The 19695-nt window shown below is 43.4% G+C and overlaps 1 protein-coding gene across 1 annotated transcript in view; it reads right to left on the bottom strand.

Moving 5' to 3' along the window:
- Nucleotides 1-12180: 12180 nt before the first annotated feature.
- zmat5 (zinc finger, matrin-type 5) overlaps nt 12181-19695 on the bottom strand; it is a 36620-nt gene continuing 29105 nt past the window's right edge. The window contains exon 5 of the mRNA XM_085961727.1: nt 12181-12972. Coding sequence (XP_085817853.1) covers nt 12825-12972 — 148 coding nt within the window. The 3' untranslated portion in view covers nt 12181-12824. The remainder of the gene's footprint in view (nt 12973-19695) is intronic.

The following is a 19695-nucleotide window of genomic DNA, read 5'->3' as shown; positions in this document are numbered from 1 at the left end:
AAACAGACATCCAAAGAACAGCATTTAAATTAGTGCAGCACTCCCTCATTATTCATGGAAGTGAAGATCATAGACACTTTCATATTGGTGTTTAAGTCAGATTCCGGGAACCAGTCGTCTGTAAATTAGCTCCAGGGGTTTATGCTGTTAAATCTGGTTTCCATCAACTTGGATAAAAGTTGGAGTCCACCAGTCTGCCACCAGCCTACATACATTTATGACTGGAGCATATTCTCTCATTAATCTTCATTACTCAAGGGAATACAAGCCTACTCTATGCAATTTAACCCTTTTAGCCCTGGTATTGTTCTGGTGAAACTGCCTTGCACACCCCTCCTGAGGTGCACTGCCCAGAACTGAGAACCATACTCCAGATCTCCAGACGCAGTGTAACCAGAGCTTTATACAGGTTGAGCGTCCCGAATCTGGCAACCTCGAGACTGAGGCCGAGCCGGTTTTCGGGTTTTTCCGGACTTCAGAACGTGTTTGATGTCCGAAGTCCGGAAACGCCCGAGCTCAGGTTGCGATATTTCCGGACTTTGGACATCAGAAACACGTGCCAAGTCTGGAAATGCCTGGGCCCAGGTTGCGCTATTTCCGGTTTTTGGTAAGCCTCCCTCAGGGTGTCTGGATTCCGGAACATTTTACAGATTCCGGACCCCTGCCACCAATCGTTCCGGAACTCCGGATTTGGGACGCTCAACCTGTACAACTATAGAGTAACTTCCAGCCCTTTGTATTCCAGCCCCCTTGAGATAAGAGCTAACATTCCATTAGCCTTTTAATTTATTTTTTTGTACCTGTCCACCAGCTTTTCGTGATTTCTGTACATGGCCATCCAAATCTCTTCGCTCCTTCAGTTCCCAGCTTCTTAAATTGGATGACCTCACAGATGACATGGGCCAAATCTCAATGTTCATTTCTTATACTCCCTAGGGAATAGCATGTAGAGATAACTTACAACAACAACTTGCATTTATATAGCGCCTTTAACGTAGTAAAACATCCCAAGGCGCTTCACAGGTGTTATAAGACAAAATATTGACACCTAGTCAGATAAGAAATTAGGGCAGCTGACCAAAAAGCTTGATCAAAGAGGTAGGTTTTAAGGAGCGTCTTAAAGGAGGAAAGAGAAGTAGAGAGGCGGAGAGGTTTAGGGAGGGAGTACCAGAGCTTAGGGCCCAGGCAGCTGAAGGCACAGCCACCAATGGTTGAGCGATTATAATCAGGGATGCTCAAGAGGGCAGAATTTAAGGAGCGCAGATATCTCGGGGGGGTTGTGGGGCTGGAGGAGCGAAGCCATGGAGGGATTTGAAGGATGAGAATTTTGAAATCGAGGCGTTGCTTAACTAGGAGCCAATGTAGGTCAGCAAGCAAGGGGTAATGGGTGAACGGGACATAGTACGAGTTAGGACTCGGGCAGCCGAGTTTTGGATGACCTCAAGTTTACATAGGGTAGAATGTGGGAGGCCAGCCAGGAGTGCATTGGAGTAGTCAAGTCTAGAGGTAACAAAGGCATGGATGAGGCAGCAGATGAGCTGAGGCAGGGGCGGAGACGGGCAATGTTACCGAGGTGGAAATAGACGGTCTTAGTTATGCCGCGGATATGTGGTCGGAAGCTTATTTCCGGGTCAAATATGACACCAAGGTTGCGAAAAGTCTGGTTCAGCCTCAGATAGGTGCTAGGGAGAGGGATGGAGTCGGTGGCTAGGGAATGGAGTTTGTGGCAGGGCCCGAAGACAATTGCTTCGGTCTTCCCAATATTTAATTGGAGAAAATGTCTGCTCATTCAGTACTTGATGTCGGACAAGCAGTGTGCCAGTTTAGAGACTGTGGAGGGGTCGAGAGAAGTGGTGCTGAGGTAGAGCTGGGTGTCGTCAGCATACATGTGGAAACTGACACCATGTTTTCAGATGATGTCGCCAAGGAGCAGCATATAGATGAGAAATAGGAGGGGGCCAAGGATAGATACTTGGGGGACCCCAGAGGTAACGATGCGGGAGTGGGAGGAGAAGCCATTGCAGGTGATTTTCTGGCTACAATTAGATAGATAATGGAACCAGGTGAGTCCCACCCAGCTGAACGATAGTGGAGAGGCGTTGGAGATGGATGGAGTGGTCAACCGTGTCAAAGGCAGCGGACAGGTCGAGAAGGACAAGGAGGGATAGTTTACCTTTGTCACAGTCACAAAGGATGTCATTTGTGACTTTGATGAGAGCCGTTTCGGTACTGTGGCAGGGGCGGAAACAGGATTGGAGGGATTCAAACATGAAGTTACGGGAAAGATGGGCATGGACTTGAGAGGCGACAACACGTTCAAGGACTTTGGAGAGGAAAGGGAGGTTGGAGATGGGGCGGTAGTTTGCAAGGACAGAGGGGTCAAAGGTTGTTTTTTTGAGGAGAAGGGTGATGACGGCAGATTTGAAGGAGAGGGGGACAGTACCTGAGGAGAGCGAACCATTAACAATGTCAGCTAACATGGGAGCCAAAAAAGGAAGTTGGGTGGTCAGCAGTTTAGTGGAAATAGGGTCGAGGGAGCAGGATGTGGGTCTCATGGACAAGATGAGCGTAGAGAGGTCAAGAGGGGAGATCGGAGAGAAACTGGAGAAAGATGTGAGTTCAGGGGTGAACCTTAGAGGAAGTTTGGCCCGGTGGGCATGGAGAAGGAAGGGAAGTGACAGAGGCAGCTGATCAGATGGTCTCAATCTTAGAGACAAAGAAGTCCATGAACTCCTCACACTTGTTGAAGGTGAGTGTGGAGAAGACAGGGGAGAGGGGTTTAAGAAGACAGTTAATAGTAGAACATAGTAGACGGGGGTTATCTTTGTATTCCAGAATAATCCTGGAATAGTGAGCAATTTTGGCAGACAAGAGTAGGACTTGATAATGCTTTATGATACATGAAAGAGTGGTGTGATAAAGGGTAACACAAGTTGTAGGGCACTGCATTAGTGGGGCAAAGTAATACCTTGAACGTAGCAATTTAAAATTCAACTCATAGACTACTGCCAGCAGAAACAGCAAGCAAGTTACTTTTCAATGGCCTAGCCAGGAATGGAGGTGGACTAGACATGGGGTGCTATTTGGGTGTTCGGGCAGTTGCCAACATCTTCATGAATTGCGTCTTTCGGAGGAGATGTTAAATTGAGGCCCCGTCTGCTCTCTCAGGTGGACGTAAAAGATTCCATGAGACTATTTCGAAGAAGAGCAGGGGAGTTATCCCCGGTGTCCTGGCCAATATTTATCCCTCAATCAACATCACTAAAACAGATTATCTGGTCATTATCACATTGCTCTTTGTGGGAGCTTGCTGTGTGCAAATTGGCTGCCGCGTTTCCTACAGTACAACTTCAGTGACTACACTTCAAAAAGTACTTCATTGGCTGCAAAGCGCTTTAGGATGTCCGGTGGTTGTGAAAGGCGCTATATAAATGCAAGTCTGTCTTTCTTTCTGTATGAATTCATTCTTCTTTCCAGCCAAGGCAGCACACAATCAGATAGAGGGCCAGGAGTTTTAGAGAACCTGCTACGTTGAAGTAGCTGTTGCAATAATGGATATCCCTGGCCCTTTCTGGCCATGAATCTATGGAGGGGATTGGTGAAGACAAGATTGGAGGTGTGGTACGATCAGCCAACAATCATGGTCCACTTATTATTATCCTTCCTACAATGACTCATTTTTTTAGTCCTCACTGTAGGAGCTAACTTTGGTAAGTAGGTACCCGATGCAGTAAATGTGTTATGATCTTACTTCTCTCAAGGCTGTGTCTTAGGGATGCATTGTTATCCATCTTTCTTTTCCTCCTCCAATAGGGAAAGCAAGTGGCACCACAGAGCTTGGCACATCACAGTAGATTGTGTCAAGCATTCAATCCATCCTAAACACCAGCACAGATCGTGGCACCCCAGGGAATGTAGGTAGTGTGTTTGAGGAGGGTACACCTCAAGTGACGAGCAGCAACTGGTGGTAGCGAGAGAGGAATACCAAAGAGCAAGAGTCTGTATCATATATCTGTTGTACCTACTGGTCTTTAGAGGGAGTTAATGTAGGACCAGAAGGCCTTTCTGACATCCTTTGAATCAGCCATGAGCAGCAGCTTACAGAGAATGTACACCTTTGACATCATTGTAGTCATATGTACCATGGAGCACCTGCAGGGTAACCACAAAGCACAGCACAACGTTCTCTCTCAAATGTTGAGACTTTGGACACCCACTTAGAGGGGTCTGTCACTATTGGATTTGATATACTAGGTGTTCAGCTGGAAAGAGCAGTGATGGTGGACTTAACCCACATGGGAGAGATTACTATAGTGCAAATCGCTGGTTATCCAGGTGCTGGACTGCCCAGCACCTGGGATAAAGCAAAATAAAGATCAGATAAGAAAACTTCCTCTCAAGGTGTGTGCATTTGCTCCCACTCCACCTAGGCCCCTCAAAGGATTGCCTTTGTGCCAGGGAGGGATTTCAGCCATTACAAGACCCTGCACTCAGAGGCTTAAGGCCATTCTACAGGCTAGCAATACCCCACAGCAGCCTGTCATCAAATTTGCTCTTCCTACTTATAGGGAGCAATTAGATACAACCTTAAATTGTGATAGGACGAGCATACCTTACTCATTCACCAGGTCAATGCACTGACTGACCTGCTGCATGTTTCCAGCATTTTCTGTTTTTGTTACAGATTTCCAGCAGTTGCAGTACTTTGCTTCTCATTACACCCTAATAATGCTCATTTCATGCCTCTAAAGTAGCTAAACAACATTTAGTTAGTCAAGTAGCGGCCAAGGCCTTTAATTTAGCTGTGGGCGCAAGAAACTAGGAGATTGAGCACAGCTGTAAATTTGTAACGCCCAGCCTTTATTTAAACAGCTTTTGGCATGTTTACATTTCTGCATTTGAATAATCAGTTTATGGGGTAGTACAGCTCATTCCTCTCATCCCAGTACCATCTCTACAGCCTATATCTATTTTATATATTACCATCATCCAAGCCTTAATTTCAAAAGGAATCATTTCAAGATGCCTTTGTTAATAATGAAATACTGACTATAGTTACAACCAATACATTTCTGTATTTGGTTCAATATATTACTAGTTAGACAGGAATCAAAATCTGGATGGAGAGTCTCTATTTAAATATCACGGTGCTGGAGGAGCAGAGCATTCTTTTCACGTATCGCTTTGCTAGGCCTGTAAACGTTTTTTCATTTGAAATAGGTCATAAATAAAAGAAACTTGGATTCATATGCTCATATCAGTTGATTTCACTCTTGACTTGTCCCACTGATTTTTGAGTTAGAGCTCTGCTGTATAGCTTAATCACAACCAGAACCAAACATTTTTGTTATTTACATGGCCTGCGCTCAGCATGCCCCCAATCCCCTTGTATAGCTGCGCCTCTGCTCCTGAATATTTATTCTCTGGGTGCTGATGCTGCTTTAGCATCTTGGCAGCTCCTTCTTGAAATAACTCCAGCTCAGTGGATGAGCACAATGCACTTTAGCTATATTCATATGAGCAGTTTCTACCTCCAGGTAATTAGTAAGGCCTTAATTAGCCCAAGTAATGTGGAAGTTGAATTCTGCAAGAAATTGTGTTAAATATTTCACTTACTTTTTTTCAAAAGGGTGGAAAACTAGCATGGAGAACTGACAAAACTGTTCCCTTTCCTATTAGCTCCCAGAACCCGCTTCATTTTGATATCCATCTCCGCCTTCATTGCCATTAAATGGCAGTGGAAAACATCCTCCCATAAGTTTTGCATAGCCTTAAGGAATATTTGCCTTTTTGCACATTCTTTCTTTCTGTAAATAAGGGTCCAATTCCACTATAGGCACAAGTTTCATATTGATACCTGTAGAATGTAATGTGGAGTCAGCATCGCTAGCTCCCTTGTCGCTTGCTCGGCGGCAACAAGAGAGTTCTACAGATACTACCAGAACTACTACAAACAGCAACAACTTACATAGTGCCTTTAATATAGAAAAAAAAATCCCAAGGCGCTTCTGAGTGGTGTGAGGGGAAAAAAATGCCAAATCAAAGGTAAATTTAAGAGCGTGAAGGAGGTGGATTTTTAAAGGAGGGTCTTTAAGGAGAAGGAATGGAGGCACAGAGGGGTTTAGGGGGGAATTCCAGAGTGTGGAACATAGGTGGCTGAAGTCATAGCTGCCGGTGGCAGGGTGCAGAAGTGCGGTGCACAGGAGGCTGGAGTCAGAGGAACCAAGAGGTCAGAAGGAGAGGCGTTTTAGGGCTGGAGGAGCTAGGGCCAAGGCCATGCAGGGATTTGAACAAGGAATTTTAAAATTAAGTGTTGCTTGTTCACCCGCTTCTGAATGCTAATTACATTTTTAATGTTAGAAGAGCTCTTTGTTAATATTAAAAAGATTCATAATTATGGTGGATTCCAGTAACTCAAGCCCAAAACCAAAGGAGTGCCTGCAAAGTTTTCAAATTCTTCCAACTGCACCACTCAACTACTGGGAGACTACTTCTTAAAGATGGATCGAACCAGTCACCTTCAGTAAGGCAAGTTATACTAATGGTTTTACATCACTGTGCATCCAAATCCACTTTGCATCAAGGCCAAAGTAGTCATATAAATGGCACATTTATGGTCTTTTTTGATGCATATAATTCAAATTAAACTAAGCCAAGGATTAAGTAACACAGTGATTCAATTCTTGGAGGAAACAGGAGAGCCAATATATGGAGGTTCCAAATCTCATCAGAAGAAGTGGTCAGGCTTGAACGTAAAGCAAGATGCAGCTATGGTATGACAAGTTTGTTCGTCAAGCCCTACGATTTCATTTTGTTTTCATCAACACATGTATCATTTGTTGTCAGATGCTTGAGCACTGTATTAACAACAAGAGTCTGAAATTATATTAGCATAGATTTTAGCATCAGTCATATTATTTGGCTATTTTATTCCAAGTTTCCACCTAAATTTTTACCATTTTTGTGGTAGAAAAGGACAATGAATTATGAGCACAGTATATAACAGGTATATGCAAAAGATTTAACTTGAGAATTGATCTCAAGAGAAAGCATACTAGTTGCCATTTTTCCTTCTTATTCCTCTTGCACACCACCTACATACCATTTCTGCTGCTGCAAAGTAACTGTATCCACCAGCCACAACAGGCGTTGCCCGATAATAGGTATACTCAAGGAATCAATTGTGATAAGTGACAAATAACTTGCTGAGTCTCGACAGTGCTGGAAGAGCCCTCGGTACTGGGTAGAGGCTTTGTTCCTTGCCGGAGGTAGGAGTGGGGAGCAATGGATGTAGGCGGGCGGGGGGGGGGGGGGGGGGTGGCGTGGAAAAGCAAATTATTCTGGACAATACAGAACTTTCATAAGGAAATAAGTATGTGAGACACACTGCCATTGCCCTCCTGAGTCAGCCAATAAGAGGAATGCAAGTATGGTCTGGGAATCACTCCAATTGGTCAGCCAGTGCTACAACTACATTTGGCAACTCAATCCCCTACTGTCACTACACTGTTTACAACTTTTTTAAACTGTTTACGTGCGCCTTTATACTTTCTAAAAAAGAAAGTTGTTTACTACAGTATTCCTCATTCTTCCAATCACTTCTGCTCTGCACATAATCAGGAATATACATTCCTCAACTGGCTCAATTATGTGAAACTGAACAGTAACTCTCCTGATAGTTGAATTGGTTAAGCCAGTGAATAGATGAGCCATGCAAACCAGAAAGGTTTGATCCTCAGTATTTTCTGAGTTAACTGATCTCAGTTGGTATGGTGGTAGTGATGCTACAATAGACCTCAGCACCCTCGATTAGGGAAGGGGGAAAAATAATCAACCAGCCTTCCCACTCCTGATTGCTATTCAGCATCTTCTGCTAGAAGTGATATACATACACAGATGTCTGGTGATGATCTAGTTTGGCTGTGACACCTCTCATAATTGAATAGCCGAGCTGTGAAGCTGTGGAATTCTCTTCCAGGGTCAATGGTTGAGGCAGAAACAATGTCAGCATTCAAGATTAGACAAGATAGGTGGATAAAGGAATAGGGGATGAAGGGATATGGCAACGGGGTGGGTAAATGTGATTAGGACTATTTGCTCGTGTGGAGGGAAACACCAAACTGGTTGCGCTGAATGGCCTCTCTCTCTGTTGTAACCTCTATATATTTTGATGACATTCACTGTCCAGACTCTCACAATGAGAAATAAATCATAAAAGTTGTTGATGTGAAACCAAGCTAAAAGACTGAACGCAGCACTCCTTGACCAAAAAAGTGGAAGAGTTAAATCAAACTATCAAAGGTGGCCACTTTTCCTGAATACATAAACACTATATGGGTTCCTAACAAATGCCTTAAATGAATAAAGGAGTTAATGTCAACTCAGAAAGTAATCACATAGTGCTTGGGGAGTAGGTTTTAACCAGAACTGGCAGCATTTCTACTGCTGCAAAGTAATTGAATCCACCAACGAACAAGACAGATGTCGTCTGATAATAAGTACATCCAAGGAATCAATTGTGACAAGTGACAAATAACTTACTGAGTCTCGACAGTGCTGAAACAAAGCCCTCTGCAATGTTTTGAGATCTTGTTCCTTGCCAGATGTAAGAGTAGAGAGCGATGGAGAAAAAAAAAGCAAATTGATCTGAACAATATGGAACTACTTTCACAAAGAGTTCAAGGTACACACACAAAAACCATGACTAATACTAAATAATGTTTCTACTGATTTAGCAGCATACTATGTCAAAACTGTTGTGTAGGCAAACACAAACACCCCATAAACAGCAATGGAATGAATGACAGTTGATATATTTTTTGAGAGAGGCACCCTGCTCTTCAAATATTCTTGCAAACATTAACATCCACACAGACCCCCAGAACAGACCTCAGTTTAAGAACTCAGCCAAAGGCCAGCACCTCAGAAGATGCAGCACGTCCCTTAGTACTGCACTGGAGTGTCAGACTAGATTGTGGGTTTAAACTCACAACCTTCTTACCCAGAGACAAGCATGCTATTAACTGAGTCAAGTTGCACACATATCTAAATCTGATGAACCCTTCCGTTAGAAAAGGCAAATTGCCACAAAAAAAAATTAGTCTCCCGCCATAAACAGTGAAACACACAGGACAGGAGATCAAAAGAGGATCCATAAGGCTATGAAGTACAAAACCCATGTGCTGCATGATCGAGCCTTCAAGTGTAACAGACCTTTTTCAGAAATGTTGAAATCAGATGGGAAACCCATTTTTGTCTGATTATGTCTCCGTGAAACATTTGGGGATTTTATCTACATTAAATGCACTGTATAAATGCAAGTTATTTACAAGACTTCACCCATAGTACTTCTACATACATTGACATTTGAATTAAGAGATTTAATATATTTTGTAATTAGCAGGTTTTAAATTATATACTACCAGATCTTTCATGGCATTATTCACTATGAATCAGAGATTTTGTAAGAATAGAGTACAATCAGGGACAGATTGATCAGCATTGGCAATCACCTAGAGTCTTGGGGCACTAGAAAGAGGGCCCAGGTTCTGGAAGTACTGGCATATGGTCTCAGGCTGCAGGAGCAACAGGAAAAGTGGGGTCTTGGGAACACTCAAGCAGGTCCTGGGATCAGAGTAACTTGGAGAACTGGAAATGAAGCTTAGGAGTTTGTGAGCACCAAGCAGGAATCCTGTTTTGTTTTCTAACCATCAACAAAGAAACCAGGAGGTACTGCTAATCACAGGTTTCTGTCTATTAGCAGTTCATAATAGAAAAGGAGTTGCCCAAAATAAAGCTTTGAGAATTTAATCTCTAGTTTGTTTCAGTCTTTTGGAAAAATCATAGAAACTTGATCCTCACAGGATGAGACAAGACACCTTTCTGGTTGAACTCAGTGAAACCTACTGATGCTTGGTGATAAATTCTGCAAAATGTACATGTTCAGAACACATAGGGGGCGATTTTCCCACTGCAGGCGAGATGGAGGCAGGTTTTGGTTTGGGTGGGTTTGAAACCCACCTCCACTGATAGTTTTCAAAAAATTGCTATTTTCCCATGATTGGCCACTTGATTTCAGAGGTGTGGGATGCTCTTGGTCAATTAGTGTTTTGGGACTGAAACCCACCTCTGTTGACAGTACTTTTCCAGTCTGATTTTATGGCTTCTTGCTCCCTTGGTTCATTCCACAGGATTTCTGCCTATTCTGCACCACCTGCAACATATTTTGAGAAACCACTATGTCCAATTCCAAGGCAAGGGCCTCCCCAAGGCTCTCGGATGAGGTGCTGCAAATGTTGTTTGAGGGGGTGACAGCTAGCAGGGAGGTGCTCTTCCACTCATCTGGGAGGAAGAGGCCTGCCAAAGAAGCCCGTGTGGGTACAGCTGGCAAGGGATATAACCTCCAGATCTGTGTGCAGATTGGGAGAATGTTTATGTGTATTGATGAAATGTCAACCCTGTTGGAAAGCATTAAAGTGATTTGAAGCCAAAATGTTGGCGTTATGGCATCTGTTCTTTCGCCTTAGGCAGCTCCACATTGCGGGCTCCGCTACACATGCGTTGTCAGGAGTGAAAGGAGGCCATTGAGTCATGTCCATTGTCAATGATGTCCTAGGATGGTGCCAAGGACATGTGCCAACTTGGGCAACCTATGCAAATCTGGCCAGGATAAGTTCATCCATTGCATCCCGGGCAGCCATGTGCTTGCGTGGTGCCACTGCTTGATACACCAGCGCTCTGACCGCCTCCTCCTCCAGATCCTCCTCCTCATCTGAGGTCCATGCAGAAAGAAAACGAATGGTTCCTATGCTACTTGCAAATGCCTCCTTTGGGGAAGCGCTCATTGCAAGCGGGGAGAGGGTTTTCCAAGGAGGTCCCACACTTGAATGATTCAAGCTGCAGCACCTCCGACTTCGGAAGGCCTTCTAAAAGTGCTCAGAGACCTTTAAAAGCCAAGGTCTGGCACCTGCAAGTAATCCTTGCTGCAATAAACGAGGTCTCGTTAGACCTGCAGCTGTGAGAAGGCCACCCATGAGTCAACCCACCAGGTTTACCCGGTGTGGTTCTGGAGGTGCGTGGAGCTCGCCAAAATCATGGAAAAATCACGAGAGCCTCTCAAAATAGGCTTAGCGAGGCCCTTAAATGAGCATTTAATGATGACAAGTACCGGTATGGCCAGCTGGAGGCAGGACCGTTTCCCGACCTCCAAAACCGGCACCGGCAAAATCCCGCGGAGGCGGGTTCCGAACCCGACCTCATTGAATCTGATTTTCCCGCCTCCTCCAACGGCAGAAAATCGCCCCCATAGATGTAGTTGGAAAGTCTCTAGCTGTTTTGGCAAAAAATATCCAAAGCCTAGGCTTTTGATACAGGTTGAGGCTCAATAAATTTTAGTTATTTTGAGGAAAAACAGCAGGTGAAAAACATTCAAAAAATCATTTGATTCCATAAATATATCTTTTTAATTTTTATTATTTTAAAAAGTTGGTAGGTTCTCCTAACTGGTCATTCAGAATTGGTTATTTTCTTAAATCCTTTACAGTTTCTTATTAGTAGTGTTCTATCTGCTTACCTGGTTTTTGATTTGTATGCTCCCCATCTCTTCAGCTGATTGCTGCAGTTTTACTTCGAGCCAAATCAACAAATTGTAATGATGAAATATTGACACAAGATTTCCCCATTATTAATGTTGACTTGCAAATTGTAAAATAAGAATTAAGGGTAATGTGTACAGGAAGTATAAACCATACATTTAATAAATTTCAGACATATATGCTGGCTGTGAAGTCTGCCAAAGCACGCCGTATTTTCCTCAGCTACAATGCTATCTAGCCTATGGACCTCTTATTTTGTTCCTTGGCTTCTCTCTTTTCTTGGTCTCTTTCGGAGAAAGAGATGTGTTATAGGAGTCAGAGATTACTATGCTCTTTAGAAAAATGGATAACATCCAATTTGTAATGACTAACTCTCCTTCACCTACAGGGTGTGAGAAGGCAAAAATTGACACCTTTTAAAAATGGCAGCGATGAACATGAGCTTTATGTCATTAAACCTTATAATCGAAAACAGTGGGTTCTGACAGAATGGGAACAAAAACATTGAACATGTAAACTTTCAATATCAAAATATTTCCCTTCTCCCATTACCAAATATTTCACAAATATTACATATGCAAACAGGAAGAAAACATACACATTTATTTTCATACAGTAAAAAAGCTACAGTACAAGTTGCATCATATAAAATTCCTAATCATTTATATTACTAATGTAATCTGTGACTTTAGGCAGACACACTCAAGATGCTTTGCACAGCATGTCTAAATGGAGAATTCTGAAGAAAAATCAAGAACTGTGACAATGAACTTACTGCTTAAAAAGAAATTTCTTTACCGTAACCACTAGCTGTAATGCTTTGCAAAAGACGTGACTTATTAATACAAACATTAGCCAGTTTTCCTGCATGATAAAACACTTGCATATTGTAAAAAAAGTGACTGCTTGGTTTCAAACACTTTCCAAAAGATCTACTCCAAAAATTACTACATTTATTATTACTTGATGTTTTATATATTTGGTGTTGATTGCCTCTTCTGTAATTCGCAGTGTTCATCAGTCATAAATTGCATTGAAATGGTTGCAGAAGACACCAGGTTGATTGTTTAAAACTTGGTTGTTGAGCTCATCACTTACATGTGCAAACAGAGCTACTTAGGAACCCCTATGAATTTCAGTGTATCAATTAAGGTAACATCCCTCAGTTAATAAAGTAGCCAGTCCATGTACATCATCAATCATGCTTTTTTAAATTAATTTCCTTAGATATTAACCCCATTCAACATTCAGTGCACTCTTCCAACCCCCAGGAGGTGGAGGATGTAGAGAAGGAGGTAGCTCATGGACTGCATGATATCCTGGAGGCAGCCAGTAAACAACAGCTTCATCATCAACCTCTTTTTCCACTTCCAAACCACTGTAAAAGAAAATGAAATTCAACATTGCAACATATCAATTAATATTACAATGAAATACAACATAAGATAATCAAGCAAAGAACATGATTAACATGCGATCACAGTGCAACATAAACACTAGACATGAAACACAAGACATGTAATAGGACAAATCACTGGTTGGTCTTGGGTCCTTTGTGTTTTCTCTATTTCATTTTTATTCAAATGTTATGCTTCCAATTTAAATAGTTCTAACTTCAGAACTTCAAACCAACATTACAATTCAGAATATTGTCAACCCTACCAGAAAAGAGAAGTCAAAATTTCAAACCAACAGCATAGCTTAATTTCCACATTTACCAACCAGATGGAAATTAAACAAGTCCCACATTTAGGATTAGACTTTTTCCTAGCACAAATTGGTTGATATTAGTTCAATAATTTTGAAAACTTCGCAGATGTTTTTGATGCAAAGGCTAGGTAATTCACTAATGCCATGATTACTATGACCAAAATAGTATTTTTTTGGGGGGGTGGGGTGTTAAATTTTCATGAAAGCAAGCGTAATGACAAACTTGCAGAGTTTTAATTTCATGCCTGGCCATTTGAAATTTTGTAATAAACAATTTCATTAACTTTTGTTGCTAGGAACGCTTTCGCTGTTGATGCATTTGCGATGATTTAATTTTCATGACCAAAACCACAGACATAAAATCTGTGACAACAAAGGCCATGCAAAAATTATCTGAATTATGCTCTCCCAATGGCTGAGCCATACAAACCAAGGTGGTTCCAGGTTCAAAAATCAACCATGGTTCCCACTCCTAATTGCTGACCCCTTGTTGGAAGTGCAAGTTTGGAAGTCAGTTATGGATGTATGTTTGTAATGTCCTCTGTGGTTAAGTAACATGGCAAAAATCACAACTTATGGCTCAGACATGGAGAGACCACTGGGGCAAGGTAGAAGAGGGCACCCCAAGACCATGGAACCACACCCCAGCAAGGCTTTAGGAGGAGAAAGGGAGAGAAAGAAATATTGGCAGAAGAATGGAAATTTAGCTAAATAGGTTTTCAAGAAACTTAAAAGATTATGTAACTTTTTATCCTACAGGAAACGTTGTGTTATCTGGAGGCTAAATGTCCGGCAAGCTCGAGCCACTGGCAAAAATCAGGAGCCGTTTTGTTAGGTTTTTTTTCTTCGAGGTTTTTTTTCTTCTCGTGGCTTTTTTTTCCAACAGTCAGGCTCTGCAAAATCTCTCTGAAGCTGTTGCTAAGCGACAGAGACGCTTCCAAGGTACGGGCGACTGTTTAGAAGCTGTTGCTAAGCAACAGTGTTTGTTGCCAGATACGGAGCTGAAAAGCTCCGTATGCTTCAACATTAACGCTGGTTTGTCCAGCAGTTTTGAGGGAACGGCAACAGCTCGGTCCCGTCGGTGCCGGATAGCACAAAGTTTTCTGTATTTCAATTTAGGACACTCAAGACTTCACCAGCCCATAGAAGATACCAGTCATGTATCAACAGCGAACGCGTTCCTAGTAACAAAAGATAATTAAATTGCAAAAATTAATGACCCTCAATTTATACACCACTAATCAACTGGAAATGTATGCTCATTGATAACAGTTTTTTTTTAAAAACCACATAACTTTGATTCTGTGCTGCATAGACTGGGAGTTAAAATAAATGAATTAATGGATAATCCAGAAAGGTCACTACTCCATGTTAAAATTTAAAACTATGGATTTTTCATTTTACAGGTATAGATTTGCAACTTTAAATCAAAATCCATTTAATTTCTGTCTCAGGTCTTTTAAATTTGCTTGGCTATCCAATTACTGCTTATTGCAATCTAGTTCTACCCTTTTCGTTTTACGATATTCAGGAGATTTAACAAATATCGGTGCCAAAACTCTATTGAGAAACCATATTTATTTGGGTGTATATTGAGCTTTTCTAGAATGTAGTCATTATGGAAAACCAAATTTATCAGGTTTACAGACAAACAAACAAATAAATAACTAAACTGCACTGCAGGTGAAATGCATGAAACAGTAAGTGCAGCTTAGCACTAGGGAAATTAGAGAAAGTTTAGTTAGACAGCAGTTGTTATAAAAAGTGTTGTGACAGTTTCCACAAGGTTATATCTGGTTACCTTTTTTAAGGACACTAGCTCTCTCGATAGCTCAGTAGAAAAATTGCATCACTTTGTGTGGTATTAAGTTTGCAGATCAGGCATGTCCATGATTCAATCCCTGGTCTGGTCCAAGTGAACTAATCAGCTGGGGTAGCAGTGGAGTACTATAACTGGCTTTAGTGTTCCCAAGCTGGGAGTGTTCAATGTAAAGAAAGGCTTGCATTTATATAGCGTCTTTCACAACCTCAGGCCCTCCCAAAGCGCTTTCCAGCCAATTAAGCACTTTTAAAGTGTAGTCACTGTTGTAATGTAGGAAAGCCAATTTGCGCACAGCAAGGTCCCACAAGCAGCAATGTGATAATGACCAGATAATCTGTTTTTAGTGATGTTGGTTGAGGATACCAGAGAACTCCCCATCCCTTCGAAATAGTGCCGTGGGATCTTTTATGTCCACCCGAGCGGGCAGGCGGGCAATGTTCCCACTAATTCTTTTCTGGCCTGTGCCGACTCTCTAACGAGCTGTGGGGCCATTCAAAATTCCACACATGCACGGTTGGTTCTTCTATTTAAAAGCCGGCTCACCGGCTGCGTGGGAGCTCCAAAGTGGTGCGCAGCCATGCAGCTCAAAGGGAACATTGCAGACATCAGTTTAACATCTCATCCAAAAGACCTTACCACCGACAGTACAGCACTCCCTCAGTACTGCACTGGCGTGTCAGCCTGGGCTATGTGCTCAATTCTCTGAAGTGGGACTTGAATCCACTCCAGACACTCAAGAGGTGACAGTGCTACCACTGAGCCACAGCTGACACAGTGCAGGAGAAATGCCCAAGAACAGTCTTAAATATGATCACAAAATCGAGTCGGTAGTCAAACTGATTGTCGGAAAGGAAAGAGCTAATGCTAATTAAAACATGAAGGCTTATACAAACAAAACACTCCTTAGCAGGGGTAGAAGACAAGCCATCAAGACTACAGGCCCGGCAATGGCTTATTAAGGGGGATATAAAGATGTCCTACTTTATCTGGGCTCATGAGAGATCTTTTGTGAGCAAAGACCTGAGAAGCTAAGGCGCAAACAAGCAACTTGGGATATCTTGGTGCCAGTGCTTCATTGATTTGGAGATTATAATGGTTACCAACATGGCTGAGAGATAATTGACACCAAAAGGACTGAACTCTACGTCACTCAGATTGGTCAACAGAATTAAGGAAGTTTAATTGGATATATATTAAATGGCGTCTTTGACACTAAATACCCTTAGTTCAGTTCTAGCTCTTTTTATAGTTCTTGTAGTAGTCTTTGCACTAGGTGTATTGGAACAGAAGAACATATACAGGAGCAGGAGTAGGCCATTCGGCCCTTCGAGCCTGCTCCGCCATTCAATAAGATCATGGCTGATCTTCTACCTCAACTCCACCTTCCCACACTATTCCCATATTCCTTGGTTCCCTTAGAATCCAAAAATCTATCGATCTCTGTCTTGAATATACTCAACGACTCAGCATCCACAACACTCTGGGGTAGAGAATTCCAAAGATTCACCACCCTCTGAGTGAAGAAATTTCTCCTCATCTCAGTCCTAAATGGCCGACCCCTTAATCTGAGACTGTGACCCCTGGTTCTAGACTCCCCAGCCAGGGGAAACATCCTCCCAGTATCTACCCTGTCAAGCCCCTTAAGAATTTTATACGTTTCAATGAGATCACCTCTCATACTTCTAAACTCTAGGGAATATAGGCCTACCCTACTCAATCTCCCCTGATAGGACTCTTCCCCCCCCCGCGCCCCCGCCCCCATCCCAGGAATCAGTCTAGTGAACTTTCATTACACTCCCCCTAAGGCAAGTATATCCTTCCTTAGGTTAGGAGACCAAAACTGTACACAGTACTACAGGTTTGGTCTCACCAAAGCCCTATATAATTGCAGTAAGACTTCTTTAGTCTTGTATTTCAAACCTTTTTTTAATAAAGGCTAACATACCATCTGCTTTCCTAATTGCTTGCTGTACCTGCACCTTTTTCTGTGATTCATATACAAGAACACCCAGGTCCCTCTGAATACCAATATTTCCCAATCTCTCACCATTTAAAAAATATTCTGCTTTTCTATTTTTCCTGCCAAAGTGGATAACTTCACATTTCTCCACACTATATTCCATCTGTCATGTTCTTGCCCACTCACTTAACCTGTCTATATCCCTTTGCAGCCTCTTTGCGTCCTGCTCACAACTTACTTTTCCATCTAGCTTTTTATTGTCAGCAAATTTGAATATATTACACTCGGTCCCCTCATCTATGTCACTGATATAGATTCTTTTTCTAGTATATGTAGAAGGGTGTCTCTGCAAAATGGAAATGTGCATCTCCAACAGAGGGAGAGAAATGTTACAGAAGTTAAGATTCTATGGCCTAGAAATTCGGTATAGCCGCGTTTGGGGCGCTAGTCCTGGCGATGCGCAAAGTTTAACGCCAGGCGCAATTTAGCGCCACCTAGCGTGATATTGGGTTGCAGCGCCCCTAAAGGTGATTGCGGCGCTAAATCGGGCGCTGCACGCTACTCTTAAGGCGCTAACCCGGCGGCGCAACCCAATTTCGCGGCGGCAGGGTGCTGTCAATAATCACTTTCCCTGAGACACAGTGGCGCCGGCCAGCTCTTAAAGGGGCAGGTCAATTGGCATCACCAGAGACACTCACTGCCTTGTAGGCCTTCAAAGCGGTGGGAGCCTACCTGTGGCGCACTGGCCTAGCAAGACATGGAAAGGGTGAGGCAGAGGGCGGAACGACTCACTGATGGGGCATTGGATGCTTTGGTTGGCGCAGTGGAATCAAGGCCAAGGAAGATGGTCGGAATGTGATTTATGTTTTGGACAGTCTCCCGGGTGTGAGAGGCAGTTACGTGTCAGTGTATTCGTTTTGCATTCTGTTGCCATAGCTTTCTCATGTTTGAAGGAACCACATTTTGTTTAATGAAACACTTTCTTCATTTACAATGGCCATGCCTGCTATTTACATGCATCTTGCCCGTCACAGGCTTGGGGGTATCAGACCGGTTCCATTCCTGTTCTTGGAATGGCAGCAAGCATTCCGTGAGAGGGGCCTAGAAGCTACTTCTGATCAGCCTCTGATGCGCAGCCTGAGAAGAGCCGCTCGCGTAGAAGTTCAGGCCAGCAGGCATCTTCTCAGCCACCGACAGAGATGTCCTGCACTTTATCTGAGGCTGCAGATCTGGCTGAAGCAGCTGGCACAGCTCAGTCACCACCTCCTTTCTAAATCGCAGCCTTCTGACACACTGCTCCTCCGGCATGTTCATGTAGGAAAACTGCTGTCGGAAAACCCTGCCAGCGTACGGTCTGCTGTGGCGACGTCTGTTGGCCTTCCTCCGTCTGGCCATGCCCGCCCCCCTCTCCCAGCGTCTCAGTGCCCTTTCCAGATGATTCAGCAGCAGGACGTTCCCCTCCAATGCAGCCCCCATAATAAGTGTCCACAGGAAGGTTCCCCGTTGTCAAGGCTCACCAACAGCAAGGTGATGGTCAGAAGGCTGAAGATCGTCTGCCTGCGCTGGCTCAGTGGTCAAATGGCTCTCAGTGTGCAGCTCAGCAACTCTTTGTAGCTCTCGAGGAAGTTGTGCTCCAAAAATGGCTGCCGCTTTTAAACCACACCAGTCCCCTTTAAATAACGCTCCTCCAGCCCGAGAGCGACTTGGTAAGATCCAGGTAAGCCGTCACTATTAGCACCAGGCGCTACGGAGAGGGGCGCCACTGAATTTCCAGTCCGGGGCGCCCAAAAGGCATTGCACACTCAAATGACGTCATAATCAGCCTGCGTCCATGAGCGGGCGCTAAGATTTAGCGCCAGTGCTAAATGCATGCTCAATATGGGGCGAGGCGCCTTGCAGAAATTGGCTAGCGCCCCACTTCTCGGCCTCTTTAGGCGTTAATCGGTGGCGCTAACAACCGAATTTCTCCCCCTATGACTATACCAGCCATATAGAAGTGTGATGTCAATTTAGATGTAGAAATTTCCCTGAAATCTAGATGACATGAGATTTAAGTGAGTTAGTCTAGATACAGCTACCAGTGGAAAGCTAAATTTACCTTGCAGCAGAGGACCTGAGAGGAACAGATAGATAGAGGTTCATCATTCTGACGTCTCAGAAGGCGAACACCATCTTCCCAGAGGAAGGCTGGGCAACCAGTTCATCCACATCAGCACACAGAGGTCGTAAAGGTTCTGGAAACACTGCTAACCACAAGCATTGTAAACATCAATCTATTCAGTAGACCGACTATCTGGAGGTAATTTTAACCCAACCCGCTGGCAAGAAACTTTCGAAACATTTAGAAAGCAGGCATTTCCAGTCATTAGATGGCCAAATTCCATTATTCTGCTGGCTTCTGGGCTTTACTGTGTGAAGCTATATTCTCTGCTGCATGGTTTCTAATCCAGTACCTAGCCTCCTTCTGCAGGCTCAGTTTTCTGCTCTTCTGCTGGGACTCTTCACTCTACACTACGGCCGTCATTTTATCATCGGTGTCGGGATGGTGGTGGGAGCGCTGGTTGCCAGGTTCCGGTCCCGCTCCCGGCTGCAGCCGCTCTGTCAAAGGG

The sequence above is a fragment of the Somniosus microcephalus genome, chromosome 19, assembly GCF_052327205.1.
Source record: "Somniosus microcephalus isolate GS21.2 chromosome 19, FLI_Smic_1.0, whole genome shotgun sequence".
NCBI lineage: Eukaryota > Metazoa > Chordata > Chondrichthyes > Squaliformes > Somniosidae > Somniosus > Somniosus microcephalus.
The sequence above is the reverse complement of the archived record's forward strand: the minus strand, read 5'-3'. Positions and strand labels throughout refer to the sequence as shown.